The sequence below is a fragment of the Gorilla gorilla genome, chromosome 3, assembly GCF_029281585.2.
Source record: "Gorilla gorilla gorilla isolate KB3781 chromosome 3, NHGRI_mGorGor1-v2.1_pri, whole genome shotgun sequence".
In the NCBI taxonomy this organism is placed as follows: Eukaryota; Metazoa; Chordata; class Mammalia; order Primates; family Hominidae; genus Gorilla; species Gorilla gorilla.
In genome coordinates this window covers 98,819,740-98,839,499 of record NC_073227.2, presented here as the reverse complement: position 1 = coordinate 98,839,499, position 19,760 = coordinate 98,819,740, and the positions used below count along the sequence as shown (strand labels likewise).

Genomic DNA, 19,760 nt, shown 5'->3' with positions numbered 1-19,760 from the left:
GTTGAATTTAAAAGCAAACTAGACTATTCCAGACCATTCCTGGTGTTTCATGAAGTGCAGTCTCTGTACCACCTGGGGTGATACTTCAAATGTATATGACCAGGACCCACCTTCTATATACTGAATCATACGTTTTAGAGATGGGGTGCTAAATTCTACGTGTGTAAGAAGCTCCCAAGTGATTCTGTGCCATGCAGATATTGACGTGGCTGATTCTAAATATAAAAAGACAAAATTGTGGTCAGATCCCAGTTGTTCATGCATCATGAAAACTCAGGGTTTGCACTGCAGCTGTGAACTTTTTACTGCCCTCTACCACCTACACATCAAAATATGCTAAAATGCCAATGCACAGAATTAGAGAAGGAGGAAATTCCCAATTTATTATGCAATTTAGTACTTAGCAAGAATTAAATGGGGGAGGAATAACTTGTTTAATTACAAGGGGGGAAGAAAGTACACATACACACACCCCAGCTTGAAAAAGGGCTTGGGAATTCTGAAGTGGAATTTTAGTGAAATATTTAAAACTGCTTCCATTATTTAAATGAATGGCATTATTCATTTGATAGACTTGGTTGCCCAAATCATTCAGAAATATTACATGACTTACAAAAAAAACTTACAATCAAAGATTAATGAAATATTTTAAAACTAATACATGAACAAAGTGATTTACAAACATTTAACTCTTACAAGGGCCTTCATGAGGTGAATTTTATTATTTCTAATTGAAAATGGAAGAAACCCAGTCTCACAGAGATTATTTGCTTAAAAGAGCTCTGCTAATAAGGACGGCCCCAGGACTCAAATCCATCACCTTATGACTAAAATGCCCCCTGCTCTATGTCACATCACAATGCCTCAGGGGAGTTCATCTCAGTGGTTCTCAAAATGTGGTTCCTGAAGCAGCTGCATCAGCATCACCCGGGAATGTGACAGAAATGCAAATTCTCAGGCCCAACCCCAGTGTTCCTGAACCAACAACTGCAGGGCCAGGATGCAGAATCTGCAATTTAACAAACCTTCCAGGTGATTCTAGTACACAATAAAGTTTAAGCACTGCTTTATTTCCTTCTTAGCTGTCTAGAAAACCAAAGCAAAAATGAGCAAACAAGCCATGAATTCTCTTATGGGTGTGGAAGATGAAGAATTTAATGATGAGCTCATCGTTTCAGGAATGTTGGCATTTTTACAGCCAAACAAGACTGCTTGCATTGCCTGCTCCGCTGCAAGCTTAATTCCTTGACATTTATATTACTAATCAATACTTGGCTGAGTTTATTTCTAGTAACCCTAGTGTCCTAACATAGTCAGTGCTAGTGTAGAACATCACCTGAATACTTGGCAAAGTCTATTTAAAAAAAAAAAATTGCCTTTGATGAGATTTCCATCCACACATTTAAACACATTTACTTGCTTTCCTTTTCTGAAACTTGACCTTCAGATGCCTCCAAAAGAAAAATGCTGCTGAAGCCAGTTGGAAAACAAATTAAAGCAAAGAATGTCTAGATAAAGGGGGAAAGTAACAGGAGCTCTTTATACTAAGAACAATTGCTGCTAATCACTATGTGCCAAGTACTGTGCTAAGCGCGTTTCCTGCATTTGCTTATTCAATCCTTGCAATAAACTTATAAGGTAGATATAATAAATCCTTTTCACAGATGATGAAACTGATGATTAAGTAACTTGTCTAAGTTCCCACAGCCAGTAAGTGGTCTGTTCCAACAGTCTTTGCTCCTAAACTAGACTAGCCTTCATCTCATTTAAACCATCTTTTTCAAGACAATATAATCTCCCTTGATCTTCTAAAATCATCCTTCGGAGGTCAGCCTTAGCACATGACACCTTGAAGCCACTGCTTGGCCAAGCTGGGCCTAGGGAGCTGTTTGCTATTGCCCCTGGGAGAGGCCAGTCTGTTTTTGACTCACAAAAGCCAGTTGTACCTATTTCTTCATGCAAAGTGTACTGGGTTTGCAAGAAGTTAAACATTTACATTCAGAAGGATGAGTGGAAGAGAAAAACAGAAGGTGCCAACCCTGTTGATATGAAACATATTTAAAGCCAAATGCTACAGAGCAAGAATAGCAGTTGCTGTAGGGACATTTTGAAGATGCGGTGAAGCCAGATCACTCATCACTTCAGAAAGCCCTGTAAAGGCCACATCCAAAAATTGAGGCATCAAATCAAAGCTCCAGATAAAACTCCAGGACAAGGAGCTCTCAAAGAGCCGGGGAGAAACGATGGCTCTCTGCTCAATGTCAAGATGCTATGTTGGGTCATGAAGCTTTATGATACAAGGAAAAATGGAGTAGATTATAAAAAATAAAGCAATCAAACTTGGAAATTGTTAAGACTTCCTGTTCAATTTTTCCAGTAAAAAGCATTTTTCAAAACCAAAGAAAGTTTACTGTAAACAGCCCTGAAATAAAATGCAGTCAAGTGAGGCAGGTGTTATGGGTTGAATTGTGTCTCCCCAAAAAAATACCTTAAAGTCCTAACCCACAGTACCACAGAATGTGGCCTTACTTGGAGACCAGGTTATTGCAGATGTAATTAATTAAGATGAGGTCACAGTGGCAGGCCCCCAATCCAATACCACTGGTATCCTTATAAGACAGCCATGTAAAGGCAGAGACATACAGAAAGAATGTGATGTGATGGTGAAGGCAGAGACTGGAGTTACGCAGCTGCGAGCTGCCAGTATGAGACCAGAATGTGCCTCTTCAAAACATGAAGGATTGTTGAAGACAAGAAGAAACAGATACTCAAGAGATATCTTTCCTCCATTTGCCTAAAAGCAGGACAAAGATTTATGAAGACAAAAGGTATTCTGCCCTCCTGACTACCAGGGAGAACAAAGGTTAAAGACTGAAGATAGTTTAAGACCCTTATCAGCCTGACAATGGTATTAGAAGAATTTATATTAGCAAGCTGTACTAACTAACCTTTATCTGCAAGTTATTTGCCTTTCTTCACTGCCCCACCTGCAAGTTGCTGCCCACAGAGATTCAAAGGTCCTTTTCTATTGTCTTGTTACCAAAAATTTACTGTTCTTTGTTGAAGATGCGATATAAGCTGAAATTCAAAGCCACCTCTGAAAACTACTCATTCTCTTGGTGTCTCCATGTATACTCAAAATATGCATGTTAATAAACTTCTGTCTGGTTTTCTCTTGTCAATCTGTCTTTTATAACAAAGGTGCTTTCCAACTAAGAACCTATGGGGATTACTGTTACTCCCCTATACCAGTAAACCACTAGAAACCAGGAAGAGGCTAAGAAGGACTCCCCTACAGCTTTCAGAGGGAGGACGGCCCTGCCCACACCTTGATTTTAGACTTCTGGCCTCCAGAACTGTGAGATAATATATTCATGTCATTCGAAACCAGCAGCTTGTGGTACTTTATTACAGCAGCCCTAGGAAACTAATACAGCAGGTAAAGGCCAGAGAAAAATACTGGTAACCAAGCGGTTCCTACAGGACAAATCCTAGGGGCCTCGCCTAAGAGCCTCCTCACCTAGAAGTCCCACTGGCTGACAATGATCACTGTGCCTATGGAAGATGATGCACAAACAGAAGCCTCCCACCACCACCGCAGGCATGCTCTGCAGCCCACAGGGCAGTAAGGAGTAGGCGGTGCTGAACGTCCACAGCAGGCAAGACTGGCAGACGCTGGGATGCCTGAGATATGCCAGGCTGACAACATGGCTTTGTTCATAATGTGTCCAAAGTTCTGAAGAAAAAGTTTATATTTGTTCTTGGGCTCACTCAAAGAAAAAATATTCATGCTTTTCAGCTTTTCTTTTTTAAATTTCTTAAAAATATTTAGGGGGTACAAGTGCAGATTTCTTACATGCAGATGGTGCATAGTGGTGAAGTCTTGGCTTTTATTAGTGTACCCGTCACCCGACTAGTGAGCCCTGTGCTCAATAGGTAATTTTCAGCCCTTAGCCCCTCCCACCCTCCCACCTTTTGAAGTGTTCAATCTCTATTATTCTGTTCTCTATATCAATGTGTACCCATTGTTTAGCTCCCACTTATAAGTGGTATTTGACTTTCTGCTTCTGAGTTATTTCACTCAGGATAATGGCCTCCAGTTCCATTCATGTTCCTGTAAAAGACATGATTTCATTTTTTTTTTTTTTTTTTGTGGCTGAGTGGCTGAGTAGTATTCTATAGTATAGTATAGTATAGTATAGTATAGTATAGTATAGTATAGTATAGTATAGTATTCTACATTCATTTTCTTAATTCAATCCTCTGTTGATAAACCTTAGGTTTATTCCATATTTTTGCTACTGTCAATAGTTCAGCTTTTCTTTTTTAAATACAGTGATTTCATCATCGGGGCAGTGTCAGAGCAAGAGGACTGGAATGTGAGAACAGAGGAGGGTGTGGGATGGAGTAGAAAGATGAATGTGATTCAGAAATCAGGGAAGACAGGGACAAACAAGCCATTGACGTTGCATTTTCCATGACACATGAGTTATAATAAGAAGCCTTGACCCCTTGGAGCGTGTGTCACTCACAGCTAGCCTGCCTTCCATTGGCTCCTGTGCCTCACCTCCTAGGTTTCTTCCTGCCTCTCCAGGATGCACTCACCTTTGTCTGACCTCTATAAAGTACGCAATTCTAAAGTGGAAAGTGGCTCTCTCTTTTCTTTCCCTCTAATCCTGCTGTGGGTTATTTCTTCCACTCCCTCTTCTCTATACAGACAAATCCCACATTATAGCTCTAGCCCAGACTTCAGTTCTGAGCACTGGTCTTGTATATTCAATGTCTCCTCCATGTATTTGTTTTGATTATCTCCTGTATCAACTCATTGTTTCCTCCCAAGCTATTTCTTCCCCCTTCTGACACTTACATAGTACTTACTTGTATTTTACATATACCTGATCATTTAATCCTCAAAACCACCCTATGAGGTAGGTACAATTAATACCGTGATTTTATAGAGGAGAGAAAAGAGGGTCCAGAGAGGTTAAGACACTCGCCAAGGTCACATAGGTAGTTTGTGGCACAGCCAGGATTTGAACCTAGGCAATCTGGCTCCAGTTTCTGTGCTCATCGCCAGTTTGCTCAGTTTCCTCAACCTTCCCCATCCCTGTAAAAGGACCAACCATCAGCCACCAGAAACCTGGGAGTCCCCTTTGATTCCTTCACCTGCATTTCCCTCTGAATTCCTTCTATCAGCAAGGCCTGCTGAGATTATTTTAAGAAGATAATCTCATGGGCTCTCCTCCCCAGGTTCTTTGCTCCTGCTCTTGTCCAACTCAGTCATCGCTCTCCCGTACTTGAACATCTGAGTCATGTCCCTCTACTTCCTGCTTCCCATCTCCAGCCATTTCCCACATAGCAGCCAAGGGATCTGTTAAAGATCTAAGTCAGGCCAGGTGGGGTGACTCACACCTGTAATCTCTGTGCTTTGGGATGGATCACCTGAGGTCAGGAGTTCGAGACCAGCCTGGCCAATATGATGAAACTCTGCCTCTACTAAAAATACAAAATTTAACCAGGCATGGTGGCAGGTGCCTGTAATCCCAGCTACTCAGGAGGCTGGGGCAGGAGAATCACTTGAACCCAGGAGGCAGAGGTTGTAGTGAGCTGAGATCGTGCTACTGCACTCTGGTCTGGGCAACAGAGCGAGACTCCAGCTCAAAAAAAAAAAAAAAAAATCTAAGTCAGATCTTGTCACTCCCCTATTTCACACTGAATAGAGTCCAAACTCCTTACACTGGTCCATAGGGCCCTGCATGGTTTGGCCCAACCTCCTTCATGACTCTTATCTGGAGCCACTCTCTCCAGATGAGAGGTAGAGTTCCCACACTTCAGTTCTTTGAAAGTCAAGCTTGTATACAATGAACTCTTTCTCACCTTAATGCCTTGGTTTGTGTTGTTCTCTCTATCTGGAATGATTTTTACCTTCAGTCCTCTCCTTAAAGACCATCTTCTCTAACAGACCTTCTTTGGCACTTGATCTGAGTAGGTCTTCTACTGTTATTCTGCATCTCAGCCACCTCTCCATCGTTAGGGCACTCAGCATTGAGTAATACCTCTCGCTGTTTATATCTGTCTCTCCACCCCCTCTAAAATAAAATTCCAGAAGGCAGAGACATTTGTTTCACTCATTCCTATTTATCCAGCTGGGAGCCCAGTGCTCAGTCCCCAGATAGGGGCTTAATACATAACTGTGAATTAGTTTGCTAAGTAAGAATATGAAAGCAAGACAATGACATCTCACAGTGTGGACTTTCTCCAAGCTCTACACTAGATGGTTGGCTGCCCGATGAGTTGCTTCCTTCAAGTATCAATAGTCTAGAAATCAAAGTTCCTATTGTATTCTGGGAGATTTGGGAGATACTTCAGAAGCTGAGTGTTTTCTAGTACACTGGAGACATGAAATGCATGACTGTGTCTGGTGATTCTGTTACATCTTCCTTCCTGTCTCTCCAAGCGCTCAGCATTTCTCTGACAAAGGTAGCAAACCCAACTATCTGGATTGAGCTTGAAACACTGGGCCTCCCCAGAGACTTTATTAACACGAACAGCTTTCTCAGAATAATTTTCATGTATTTGTTTAAAGCAGATTATAAATAATTTGTATTAATCTTCTTTTGAGTCATCTAGCACCAGTATTTGTAGATTATCTCTTTGTTCTACAATCAAAGTAAAGTGCTTAACCTAGTTAAGAGTTCTTGACCAAATTCTCTTGTCCAAGGGTCACAAAGAGTTGAAGACTAACATGGCTATTCTGGCCACATACTCAGCCCTGTGCATGTGTAACTTCTGTGGGAGACGTCCCTGTCTAAGGGTCCTGCAATCTAACAGGAATATATAGAGAATTTATATCTTCCTGGATATATGGAGAAATATAGGGAATTTGGCTCACTGAAGTGCAGAATCCACGTCTTCTTAAATGGCCCTTGGCTAGAGAACGGTGGCTGTCTGTCTTAGCATTCCAGGCTGATATAACAAAATACCATAAACTGGGTGTCTTATAAATAATAAAAATTTATTTCTCACAATTCTAGAGGCTAAAATTCCAAGATCAAGGTGCCAGCAGATTCGGTGTCTAGTGAAGGTCCACTTTATGGTTCATATACGGCACCTTCTGGCTGTGTTCTCACATGGCAGAAGACGTGACCAAGCTCCCTCAGACCTCTTTTAAAAGGGCAATAATCCCCACCTAACCTAATCACCCCCCAAAGATCCCATCTCCCAATCATCCTGAAGGTCAGGATTTCAACCTATGAATAAGGGGCATGTTGGTGGGGGAGGGGGAGCGACACAGACATTTAGACCACAGCACTGGCTTTGCAAGATGTGGGGACACTTACTCTATCCACCTCACTCCTATGAGGATGAGAAACCTGTGAGGGACTGGGATCAGGGATGTCTCCTGTTTGTAATATTCTGGGCAGAATACTTCTTACATAAATGGCCAAGGTAAATGATGTCTACCGGACATGATGGTAAATGCATTATGTTATGGGTTATTTATGAGTTTTTTTAAAAAGCGATAATCCCAACAAGAAGTTGCAGCAAATTTAAGAATGCTTCCTAATGTAAAGTAAACCTAGAGAATGGAAACTCCTTGAACAGTCCATGTGAAGACTTCTTGGGACTCTCTGTGGCCTTTGGAGGATACTAAAGTATCATAAAAGAGAATTGTAATTGTAATACCTCCCCCAATCCCCTTGTAATCTTGTATCCCTGTTATTGCTTCGTGGGACTCTTCCTGTTGCATTCAAATGTGTCTTGCCCATCTGCCTCAGGGCTTACACTTGTCATTCCGTCTGCCTGGCTGCTCTTTCCCGAGATATTCTCTCAGCTCACCGTCTCATGCCACGTTGACTTCTCCTCCTATATCTGAGCAGAAAATCACACCCCCCATCATATTTATCATCCACCTTTACTTTTCCCCAGAGCACTTAAGACTGTCTTTTTATACTGTACATTTATTTCTTCATTTATTGTCTGTCTTCCCTAATAAAATGTAGGTGCCATCCTTTTTATTTCTCTTTCTCTGCTGTGTTGCCAGAGCCAATATCTGGCATATAAAAGATAGTTAGTAAATATTAGTTGAGTGAATAAATGAATTAAAAATGCTTTCTTGTTCTGCATCCTGTTTCTTTCAATAATTCTCAAATGCCACTGTCAGACTTTTCAGAGCTCCATGCCATATGGTAAAAATTCTACAAATGCAATCTTCACCTTTCTTAAACCCTGTTCACATGGGGCTGTCACTACTCCTATTTAAACATGCCTCCAGAACCTACGTGAGGTACTGAATCAAACACAAAGAGTTACAAATGAAAGAAATAAAGATCTGATAATGAAGGGATAGACTTGAGAATTTTCTCCTCTTTTGATTTATTCTCTTATAATTCATGTGAGACCTGTGTATTCATTTTATTGCTCAGTACTCTATATACTTCTTTTTTTTCTAACTGCTTTACATCCACCAAAAAAATAGACTTTCAAGAGAACAAATCATACCTTCTCCACTTTACATTCCTTCCTCTCTGATCTAGAGCTTTTTATTTTCCTCTTTACCTCTGATTTACCAGGCTTTTCCAATGGTTAAACATTAGCTTTGCATACTATAGTTTTATCATGATTAAATATAAAAGAGGGACCCTCCCTCCTTCACAGTTGGGCTAACATCAGAGAACGGCAAAGAACAGCTTTTTAGTGTTCATTCCACTCATTCCTAGGAAGCCTCTCTGTTCTCACTCAGATGAGAAACTTTCCAGGCTTTGTCCCAAAACAAAGCTTAAATGTTTTGATTTGAAATCCAGGTCTAACCTGTTTTAAATCAACTTTCTGCAAAAGACCATTTGTGTACCTGTCTGAATGCCAATATTTACCTAAAGCAGCTTCAGGGAACATGGTTTAAAACACACAGCAGACTTGAACAGCACCTAACCAGGAAAGATGCCTGTTCTGCTTGGGATGTGAAAAGTCTCTTTCAGTGAAAATAGTCACCAAGCTTGATCTTCCATTCCTGGATGTGGTAGATGGGAGGGACACCAGAGGAGGAGTTCAGCATATTCACATGCATGAACACAGCTTTCTCCTCACACATGTTTTAAATTTGCATAGCAAAGAAAAGCAATCACATCAGGAAAGAAAGGTCTAATGGGATATCTGTGTCAAAGCAAGAAGTATGAAACTGGACAGGACACTCACAAACTCTTTGAACCCAGGAACAACAGCATCCAAATGCCCAGGGCTGGTGTCTTCCATGGGACAGAATTTGAAAGGCATTATCTTCCCAAATTTCTCTCTCATGTTAGCACATTGCACCTTTCCTAAGAGCCTCTACCACTACTGCCATTCCTCTGGGTTAACAGTGGAAATGAGACGACTGTGTCCTCATATGTCAAACTGCACCAATCTTGTTCCCACCAGAGAGGAAGGGTTCGGGAGGGAAGGGGGGCTGTGCCTTCTCTCACCATGAACACTTGATCATAGATTAGCTTTTCCTATCTGCAAGGGTCCATCCTGGCAGCCTTTCCCAACATTTCTACCACCGCGGATCCCTTTTTCAGTATCTTCTATATGGATCCCATGTTTTGAATGATTCTGCCTTGCTAATCTATATTTATTACCAAACATTAATTCATTTTCCTATTTTTCCCATATATGAAAAATACATCTAACAATCAGAGCTTCTGATCAACCTAAATAGCCAGGGCCATTGGTATTAATATAACTTTATTTATTTTTAATATAATGTTAGTCAAAAATAAAAGAATATATATTGGAAACTGTGTGCCTTAATGTGAGTTATAGATGTGTAGTATAATTAGGAATGTATCTGGTCTTTGCACTGGTTCTTGGCATAGAGCTTCAAAAACCCTTGGAATTTCCTGAGTGATAGGAGTGACTTTGTGATGCAATTGGGGTGACTCATGGCAGACCATTAGATAGCCTTAGAATGATGGCTGGTCTCCAGAAAGATTAGCCCTGTGATCACAGGGTTGCAACTCTGGTCAGCCAGACCTCTGAGGAGGAAAGAGGGGCTGGAGATTGAGTTCAATCATGTAACAAATAATTTAATCAATCATTCGTGCCTACATAATGGAACTCCAATTACAATTCTGGACACTGAGGCTCAGAGGAGCTTCCTGGTTATTGAACACACTGACACAAAGGAGGGTGAGGTGCCCTGATGCCACAGGGAGAGGGCATGGAGGCTCTGGGTCCAGGACCCTTCCAGAGCTTGCCCATGTGTATCCCTCATAATAAACTTGCATTCATAAGGATAGCACTTTCAGTGAGTTCTGTGAATCATTCTGGGGAATTCTTTAATTTCAGAGGGTCATGAAAACTTCTAAATTTATAGCCAGTTGGCCAGAAGTGCAGGTGATTCCTGACACTTGAACTGACATCTGAAGTGAGGGCAGTTTTGCGGAGGATTGAACCCTTAATCCTGTGGAATCTGACGCTAATGCTGGGTAGTTAGTGTCAGAACTGTATTCCAGTATGCCCACTAGGAGTGGAAAGGGAGTATTTTATGTCTTTAGAAATATATATGTGTTTAAAATATTGTAAAATATTGAAAACAAGAGTGGTCAGAAGGAATCTGATTGAGGACGTGACATCTCTTTTAGATGGCTGAAAGAACCATTCCAATGGGGAGAGGGGGCTATTGATGTGTAATAAAATCAGGCCCAGGAAATAGGCAGAAGCCCCTCTACAAAAACAGTTGCAGCGATATTATTTGGCAAGAAATTAGAATAAAATTAATATATTGAAATCATGCTGATTAAAACTAACATTTATTGAGTGCTCACTCCATGCCAGGCACTGCTAATACATTTTACATGAACTGGCTTAATGCTTACAAACCGTAGATGAGATAAGCACTATTACCCTACCTGTTTTATAGATGAGGAAACTGAAGTAGAGAAAGACTAAGCAATTTGCTCAAGAGCCTACCTTTTAAATGATTAGGGAGTTCTGAAAGGGAGAGTTACAATTTTGATTAGACTGTCTTCATTCTGCTCCCAGCAGAGCCTGTTGCACTAGGTACTTGCTGCTTTAATTGTTTAACTGTTTTGGATGAACTTCAAAACAAAGTTAGTAGGCATTGTATTTAGGTAATATATTTTTATAAAACTTCTGTTATTCCTTGGTTGCAGAGTAGCTCTATATTCCCTTTCCTCATTTTGTAAATTAGAGTTTGGAGTGGTGAAAGGAGAATGTATCCCAAGTTAGGATGTTAATAACAGTTCATGGTGATTACAATGATTGTGAGTTAATTTTAAAAAATTCTAGCACCACTGGGTGTGGTGGCTCACACCTGTAATCCCAACACTTCCGAAGGCCAATGTGGATGGATCAGCTGAGCTCAGGAGTTCAAGACCAGCCTGGGCAACACAGTGAATTCCCATCTCTACAAAAAAAATTTAAAAATTAGCTGGGCATGGTGGGGGCATGCCTGTGGTCCCAGCTACTCAGGAGACTGAGGCAGTAGGATCGCTTGAGCCCAGGAGGTTGAGGCTGCAGCAAGCCATGATTGCACCACTGCACTCCAGCCTGAATGACAGTGAAGCTCTGTCAAAAAAAAAATAAAGAAATAAAGAAATAAAGAAAGAAAAATTCTAGTACCATAATAAAAATTCTAATTTGAGAGTTCAAACTAATAGGAATTACATTTATTATTATTCTGTAAATGTAAGTTAGGAATTGATCAAGGAGGAAAGAGCTCAGAGTATTTACATAAGAAAGCCAGCATTGTATAACAGAAGGTACGCAGAAAAAATACTGCTGTGGTAGCTTAATAAAAAGTCATGTTCTAAGACATTCTAATTTGTGGGCTTCCTGAGTGCTTGCTATGGACCTACAGGCAACATATGACAAGGGACTCTAAGTCCAAGGAGTACAAACCAATAAGATATCAGGCCCTTTCATCAAGGGTGAAGTGGTAGAACATATGTCTGAACAGAGATATTCAAAATTTGCAAACAAAGGAAATACTAATGCAACATAGATTGTTGATTCATCTGAAACAATGGTAGGGTTGCAACACTCCTAGATAGAATATAAAAGACCTAAGAAACCAGCCATTCTTTCATCTTCAATGGTAATGCATTGAAATTGCAACTAATGACTTCTCCCTTGATCATACCACTGTAATAAACTAATCATACACATAATCACGTATACAGTTTTGTAGAAATGCAATGACTTGATTGCTTATTTATGTTTGAGTGTGTATGTGGTTTTGTGTGGCAGAGAGAAAAAAAGAACACATAAAACTTTGTGATAAGAATGTTTACAATTGGAAATCTGAGGGTTTTTACCATCTTAACCATTTCTAAGTGCATAGTTCAGTAGTGGTTAGAATATTCACATTGCTTTGAAACATCTTCAGAACTTTTTCATCTTTCAGAACTGAAACTCTACACGTTAAACAATGCCTCTTTTTCTCTTTCCTTATTCATTCCTAACGACCAGTCTCCTTCTGTTCCTATGAATTTGACTGCTTTGGATACCTCTTATCAACGAAATCATACAGTATTTTGTCTCTTTGGGACTGGCTTTTTCACTTAACATACTGGGCTCAAGGCTCACCCATATAGCAGCATGTGACAGGGTTTTCTTCCTGTCACACAACATGTGTTTTTAAAAGACTGAATAATATTCCATTGTGTGTGTGTACCGCATTTTGTTTATTCATTCTTCTGTCAATGGAAACTGGGCTGCTTCTACCTCTTGGCTATTATAAAAAGTACTGCAGTGAACATGGGTATATAGATACCTTTCTTTAAGATCCTGCTTTCATTTCCTTTGGATATATACCCAGAAATGGGATTGCTGGAGCATGTGGTAGTTCTAGTTTTAATTTTTTGGAGAATTGCTATCTTGTTTTCCATAGCAGTTCTGAGTTGTTCTTAATGTTTGCTCTCTGAGATCTCACTCATAAGTATTAGTTCTTTAATTGAGGGAGAGGAGGTAAACAGGAAAAAAAAAAAAGAAAGAAAAACCCAGAGACAGTAGGAGCCCTTCTTTGGCTAGGGCCTCTTTCTCCACGTGAGGGTTTGCCCTCCAGGCTCAGGTTAGCCTCCTGTTTTTGGCCCCTCCCCACCTCTTTCCTGCTATCTGATGCCAAATGCTACCATCCCTGATATAGCCATACTCCTAGCCCCTGTGGTAGGCAGAACAACAGCCTCCTAAAATGCACACACCATAATCCTTGGGAATTGTCAATGTATTGTGTTTCATGATGAAAGAGACTTTGCAAACATAATTAAGGTTCCAGACCTTAAAACACAGGGATTAGCCCGTGTTATCCAGGTGGGCCCAATTTAATCACACGCGCCCTTAAAAGCAGAGAAATGTCTTCAGCTGGAGGGAGAAGAGAATGGCAGAAAAGAGATCCCCCAGAAAGAAAAGCCAAAGAGATTCCAAGCATAAGAAAGATTTGATGCATCATTGCTGGTTCTGAGATGCAGGGGCCACATACAAGGACAGGCAGAGACCTCCAGGAGCCAAAGATAGCTTCTGCTGGCAGCCAGCAAGCACTAAGAACTCAATTCGACAACTACAAGGAACTAAATTCTACCAACAACCTAAAAGGGCTTGGAAGAGGATTCTTCCCAAAGTCTCCAGAAAGGAATGCAGTCCCAACAACGCCTTCATTTTAGTGCTGTGTGACCCATTTCAGGCTTCTAACATATAGAACTGTGAGGTAATAAATGGATGTTGTTTTAAATTGCTAAATTTATGATAATTTGTCATAGCTGCAATAGGAAATGAATACACCCTTGATCACACGCACTTGGGTCTCTCCTAGCCCTTCAGAAATGTGCCACGCCTTTGAAGGTGTCAGCAGGAGAGCCTGCCCAACTAATTCCATGTCAATTTACTCATGGGCTAGGGCCAGAGGGCGACTTTTTTTTTTTTTTAACACCAGCATTTTGGAGAGATGCTTTTTTCATCTGACTCTATGATATGTTCATAAAAGCAGCAGGGATTTCAGATGAAAGATGAGAGATTAGCCTCCTAGCCAGTGAGAAGGGAGTAACTTGGGCCAAACAAAGCCTTCCAACAGCACACCTTCCATCCATACGCCGGGCCAAGGGATGGTCATATCTCTGCACAGGCTTTTCTTTAAACTTGCCCTCCCCCTTACTTATAAAATATAATGTATGCTCATGATTAAAAAAAAAATCAAACAGTACAGAAGGTGATATATTGAAAAGTAAAAGTCCTTTCTCACAATTCCACCTTTCCACAAAGTTTTGATGTAATAGTCTTTCTGCAAATTTTTTATTTTCTTTGTTCTTTCTTTTAAACAGAATCCCTCTGTACATATTATTCTATAAGTTGATTTTTTAAATTATTACATCTTGGGACTTTTTTAATGTCAATTCACATACAGCTGATCCACTTTTTTCCCATTCATTTTAATGATCACATAAAAATGCCTGTAAGTTATAAATGAGTATAAATTCCTACCCTATCGATGGACATTTATGCTGTCTGCATGTTTGTTTTCATTAATACAAACAAATGTACTTGGGCCCCTATTTTTTCAACCTTATGCAAGTTTATCTATAAGATACATACCCACAGGTGGAATTACTGGGTTTAAAGGACATGTGCATTTAAGGACTGATAGATATTGCCAAAATACTATCCAAAAGTGTACCAAATTTACTCTCCCATGAACAGAGAATAAAAATATCACCTTGCCACATCATCTACATTACTTTTTTTTTTTAACCTTCACCAATCTCTTGAGTAGAAAAGTGTTTCTCATCATGATATTTATGTTTTTTTCAATTCTGAGATGCAGGATTTTTTTTTTTTTTAATAGATAGGGTTTCACTCTGTCACCCAAGCTGGAGTACAGTGGCATGAACATGGCTCACTGCAGCCTCCACCTCTTGGGCTTAAGCGATCTTCCCACCTGAGCCTCCCGAGTAGCTAGGACCATGGGTATGCCCCACCACGTTCAGCTAATTTTTAAAGTTTTTTTTTTTTTTTTTTTTTTTAAGAGACTGGGTCTTGCCATATTACCCATGCTGGTCTCGAACTTCTGGGCTCAAATGATCCTCCCACCTTGGCCTCCCAAAATGCTGGGATTATAGGTGTGAGCCACTGTGTCCAACCTTGTAGCACCTTCTGATGTTATTGGACATTTATAATTCTTTTTATGTCCTGTTTATGTCCCTTACAACTTTTTCTGTCAAGTTCATTTTTTAAACCAATTTATTCAAGTTATTTGTATGTTAAGGAAATAAGTCTTTTGTCTAATGTGCTGCAAATATTTTTTCCCTGTGAGCTGTCTTCTGCCTCTACCAATGGGATTGTTGGCTGTCATAGTTATAAACTTGTATGTAGTTAAAATAGATCAATATTTTTCTTTTAGGCGTTTGGTTTTGTGTCACAGTTGTAAGCACCTTCCCCACTCCAAGATTATTCTTCAATCCATTCATATTTCTTTCTCTTTTTCTGTTTTTTTGAGACGGAGTCTCACTCTGTCTCCCAGGCTGGAGTGCAGTGGCATGATCTCAGCTCAATGCAACCTCTGCCTCCCAGGTTCAGGCGATTCTCCTGCCTCAGCCTCCTGAGTAGCTGGGATTATAGGCATCTGCCATCGCACCGGGCTATTTTTGTATTTCTAGTAGAGAGAGGGTTTCACCATGTTGGCCAGGCTGGTCTCAAACTCCTGGCTTTAGGTGATCCACCCACCTCAGCCTCCCAAAGTGCTAGGATTATAGGTGTGAGCCACCACACCCGGCCCATTCATATTTCATCTTCTTCATTTCTGTATTTTATCCACATGGAAGTTATTTTATCGTAAGGAGAAAAAGGAATACAGATTTACTTTTTCCCCAGCTAGAAGTTTTCCTAACATTTATTGAATAATCCATCTCTTCTTCTCTGATATGTCATCTTTTTCATATTATAAATTCCCAAATTATATACTAAATTTATTATCTGATTTTGACCTTTCCGCTTTGGTGTCATCATAAGTTATTTTAACTATGTAACTTTACAATGCATTTTTTAAAATATTTTATTATTTTTGACATCCTCTGGCTTTTCTAGCATGTTAATTTTGCCAGATAAACTTAAAAACTTTCCTAAAATTTTCCTTGCTATCTTGACCTTCTGTGTTTTGGTTCGACTCATATATGTTACTGTGTTGTGAAGGCTTAATTTTTACTTACCCAGATAGATGCCATGATATCCCACCTTTGCCTTGAGCTGAGATCACACTAATCTATTAAAAGAAAACAATTAGTAAATGGTATCAATATGTGATTCAGAACACAATAATCTCAGTCCAACCCTTAATCTTGAATCCAGAAAACAGATGTCAACATTCACAGAAAAACCTTCTCAGGAAGAGGATATATCTGACATTGGGTATCCCATTTGCTAAACAAACATTTACTGAGCATCTACCATATGCAAGGGACTGTGCTAGACCTGTGAGGACTTCAAGACAAGAGACAGAAAAAAATCTTTGTACTTAAGATGCTTACAAATATACTTCCTGAAAAGCCAATTTTTGACTTATTTAAAGTCCAGGAGAACTCTGCTGATTACTGACAGGCTACCACTACGGGGATCAATAACAACAAAAACACAGGATTTTGCTCCTCCTCACCAAATGAACACAAAGTTTAGCTGCCTTCAGTTGGATTCCTTGTGCTTGATTGTGAAACTCCATGTATATTTTACAAGGCTCCAAGCCTACAGTCTGTTATAAAGACACGTCTGCTCTTTGAGGAGGTGGTCCAGTCCTTGGTGGGATGCAGAGGTGAAAGGGACAGTTCTTTGATTGGGAAGCCAGACACATTTTTCTTAAATAGATATTATTCAAACATGTTGGCATATCTCCAGGGTTGATTTAGAAATGCAAGTTGCTCCCACCCTTCCTGGGAACAAAATATTCTAAAAATTCCCTGACACCCCCAGAGCAAAGTTCAATGGGAAATTACACTATTAGTCTCTGGAAATATTTCACCTTGGTTTTTTCAGGCTCTCTGTAGCCTAGGGCAGTCAACTCTCCAGTTAGAGTCTAATACTGCATCTCTCTAAATACATGCTCTTTGACTTATGAGGGGTTACAGCCAGATAAACTATTATGAAGTCTAAAAATCAGAAGTCAAACCATCTGTACAATGAAAACAAGGCATTATTAGTTCTCATTTTGCCTCTTAAAGCTAAACACAATTTCTTTGGGCCTCAATTTCCTCATCTGTAAAAAGTGAAGAAGGGGGTGTTACCAGCATTGAACGAGGTCAGTTTCACAGGGCTGGAGATTCTTCTTATCTGTGTGCACTGGTGCACGGTAGATATTAAAAAAAAAACTTATTGATTAAATGAATGATTTAATACAAGCCGCACAATCATCCAGTGAGTTAGGTATCACATCTTCGTTTTGCATATGAAGAAGCTGGAGCCCAGAGAGGTATGGTAATGTCCCACAGTCACGCAGCTAGTGAGTGGACCCCTACTGCATCCAGGCAGCTAGACTCTAAAGGTATGAACCTAACCCCCATGCTTCTGCCTTAATCTGCTGCCTGGCCCACACCTGACCAAATCTGACACTTAATATGCATTGATCCAGCAGAACTGGAAAATTATTAAGAATTATTACTAATCTATCATTTAACTTTTAAGATGTAAAGAATTACTCCACAGCGAAGGCCAAATGACTTAAACAGAATTTCAATATATCCTTTCCTGAAAGGGATTACATCATTTCCTTTTACTTCCTCCTCTACGGTTATTTCTAAACAGGTTTCTCTACGCAACCACATAGTTCTGGGAACAAGATTCTGGTTTTCTTTACATTTAAAAATTCCCTTTCTGGTCAGTCTGAAGTTTTCCGTCTTCGTGAAAACCAAAGGTGGTATCTTCATGGAGTAACGTTTTAATTAGTTACATTTTAAAAAATGATGTTGATGAACATAGTAAATGTATCTTTCCCGGAGGGCAGGGTCTTGCTGTCAGTGCTGAACACAAATCCTTGGAAAGAATTCGGCTTGGGCTATGCAATTTCTTATCAGTAGCCAGAGGGGCCTCCAGCGACCCAGAACCTCCCAGCACCTGCATAATTTCCTATATATGGTCATCTGCAATCAAGTATCCAAATCTCCCACCTGGTGACTCAAATGCCAAGGGAATGATTCATATCTAGTCAATAGGATTCTGTTGCAAAGAAAACGGTTAGTCTTTTCAGGAAAAAGCAAACTTCTTGAACTTCCAACCCTCAATATGCAAATCCACTTTTTTCTACCTTCTAAAAAAATAAGTAAAATAAAATAAATTGCCTATATGAGGGGGAGAAGATGCTCACAGGATGGGTGCGATTCCAAGTCCACAGGGCAGACCTCTGAGCCAGCCCCCTCTGCCATGCCGGGGACCCGAGGAACCTTCCGACTCCCAGCTTTTTTCTGTCCCCTAGACCTTTAGGACTGGGGAGGCCGAGATGGCTAAGTGGATCCCTTAGGCTGCTAGCTGTAATAAGCGAAGCTTTCAGGGAGCGAGGACAGCTGAGTATCAGCTTGGGCCCCACCAAGACCTGGGTGACCCTCCCATGGCACGGCACTTTTTCCCCCCTGGGCCCAGTCTCCTCGACTCTGAAATGCGGGACTGAGGTCCCTCCAGCTCCCCACCCACGCAGCTGGGTTGGGGCCGGGCGCGGGCGCCAGCCGCCAGCCCTGCCCAGGGTCGAGCTGCACTCGCGGGGGAACTGGGCGAGGCGCCGCGACCTCCCCAAGCCACCCGTCAGCGGGCGGCGGTGGGCGAGGCTCGCGGGGACGCGCCGGGAGGCTGAACTTACCCCAAAGCGCGGTGGGGGAAACTGGTGTGCGAATAAACTGCGAGCGAAGGTGTCAGCCCCGGGCGCAGGTGCTCCGCGCTGGCTCCGGGTCCGGATCGCGACCGCACCCCTTCCTCCCGCCCCTCCTCCGGCCTCTCGACTCCACCTGATTGCGGCCCCAGGCCCCAGGAAAGGGAAGCCGCGCCCTGCTGCCTCCGGGCTCTATCCCTGTACACAGGCGCCCCAGCTCTGCTCCCTCGCCGGTCTCTAAGCTTCCCCACCCTTTTCTCCCTACGCCCTCATTTCGCTCTCGGTTTCCACTACACCTTCACTTTCTCAAATGTACTGCAATGCTTATTTTGCTCTAGGCAGTGTGGATTCGGAGATTAGACTGTCCCTATACCTAAGGAAGTCACTGCGTGGCATAGGTGGCGGACACCTAACATTAATAACATTGATCTGGCATTTACTTTGTACCAGGCACTGTTCTAACTTCTTTAAGAATATGCGCGGATTTATTAGGTTGGTGCAAAAGTAATTGCGGTTTTTGCCATTAAAATGGCTCCGACAACAACTCTATGAGGTAGATACTATTATCCCCATTTTATAGATGAGGAAATTGAGATACAGAGACGTTGGGTAACTTCAGCCAATTTACACAGAAGGTAAATGCCAGAGCTAGTGTTTGGAACCCAACTATTTCAGTAATTCCTCTACTAAACGTGTTGACCCTCTGGTATGAGGATTCCAACCAAAGGCTCAGGGAGACGGTAACCTGGAAGGGCATTCTAGGCATTTGGAAGAGCAAAACAAATCATCGAGGCTAAAAGGTTAAAGCCCTACTCGTACGAGGGAATTATGAGCAGTTGTGTGCTGAAGGATGTAGCAAAAGTTACCATGTATTGAGTATCAGGCATTGAAGTAAGTGCTTGAATACCTTACCTCTTTTATCTTCAAG

General features: G+C 41.1%; 1 protein-coding gene across 5 annotated transcripts in view; it reads right to left on the bottom strand.

Moving 5' to 3' along the window:
- The window catches only part of ANXA3 (annexin A3), a 59,146-nt gene extending 40,057 nt beyond the window's left edge, over positions 1-19,089 (bottom strand). The window contains exons 1-2 of one of the 5 annotated variants that reach the window (XM_004038872.5): positions 18,824-19,089; positions 16,197-16,249 (exon numbers count right to left, since the gene is read on the bottom strand). In XM_004038872.5, coding sequence (XP_004038920.1) covers positions 16,197-16,211 — 15 coding nt within the window. In that variant the 5' untranslated portion in view covers positions 16,212-16,249; positions 18,824-19,089. Of the gene's footprint in view, positions 1-110; positions 216-16,196; positions 16,250-18,337; positions 18,789-18,823 lie in introns of those variants that run through there. The other 4 variants (XM_019026067.4, XM_055385134.2, XM_055385133.2 and 1 more) reach the window with 4 other exon arrangements.
- Between the last annotated feature and the right edge of the window lie 671 nt (positions 19,090-19,760).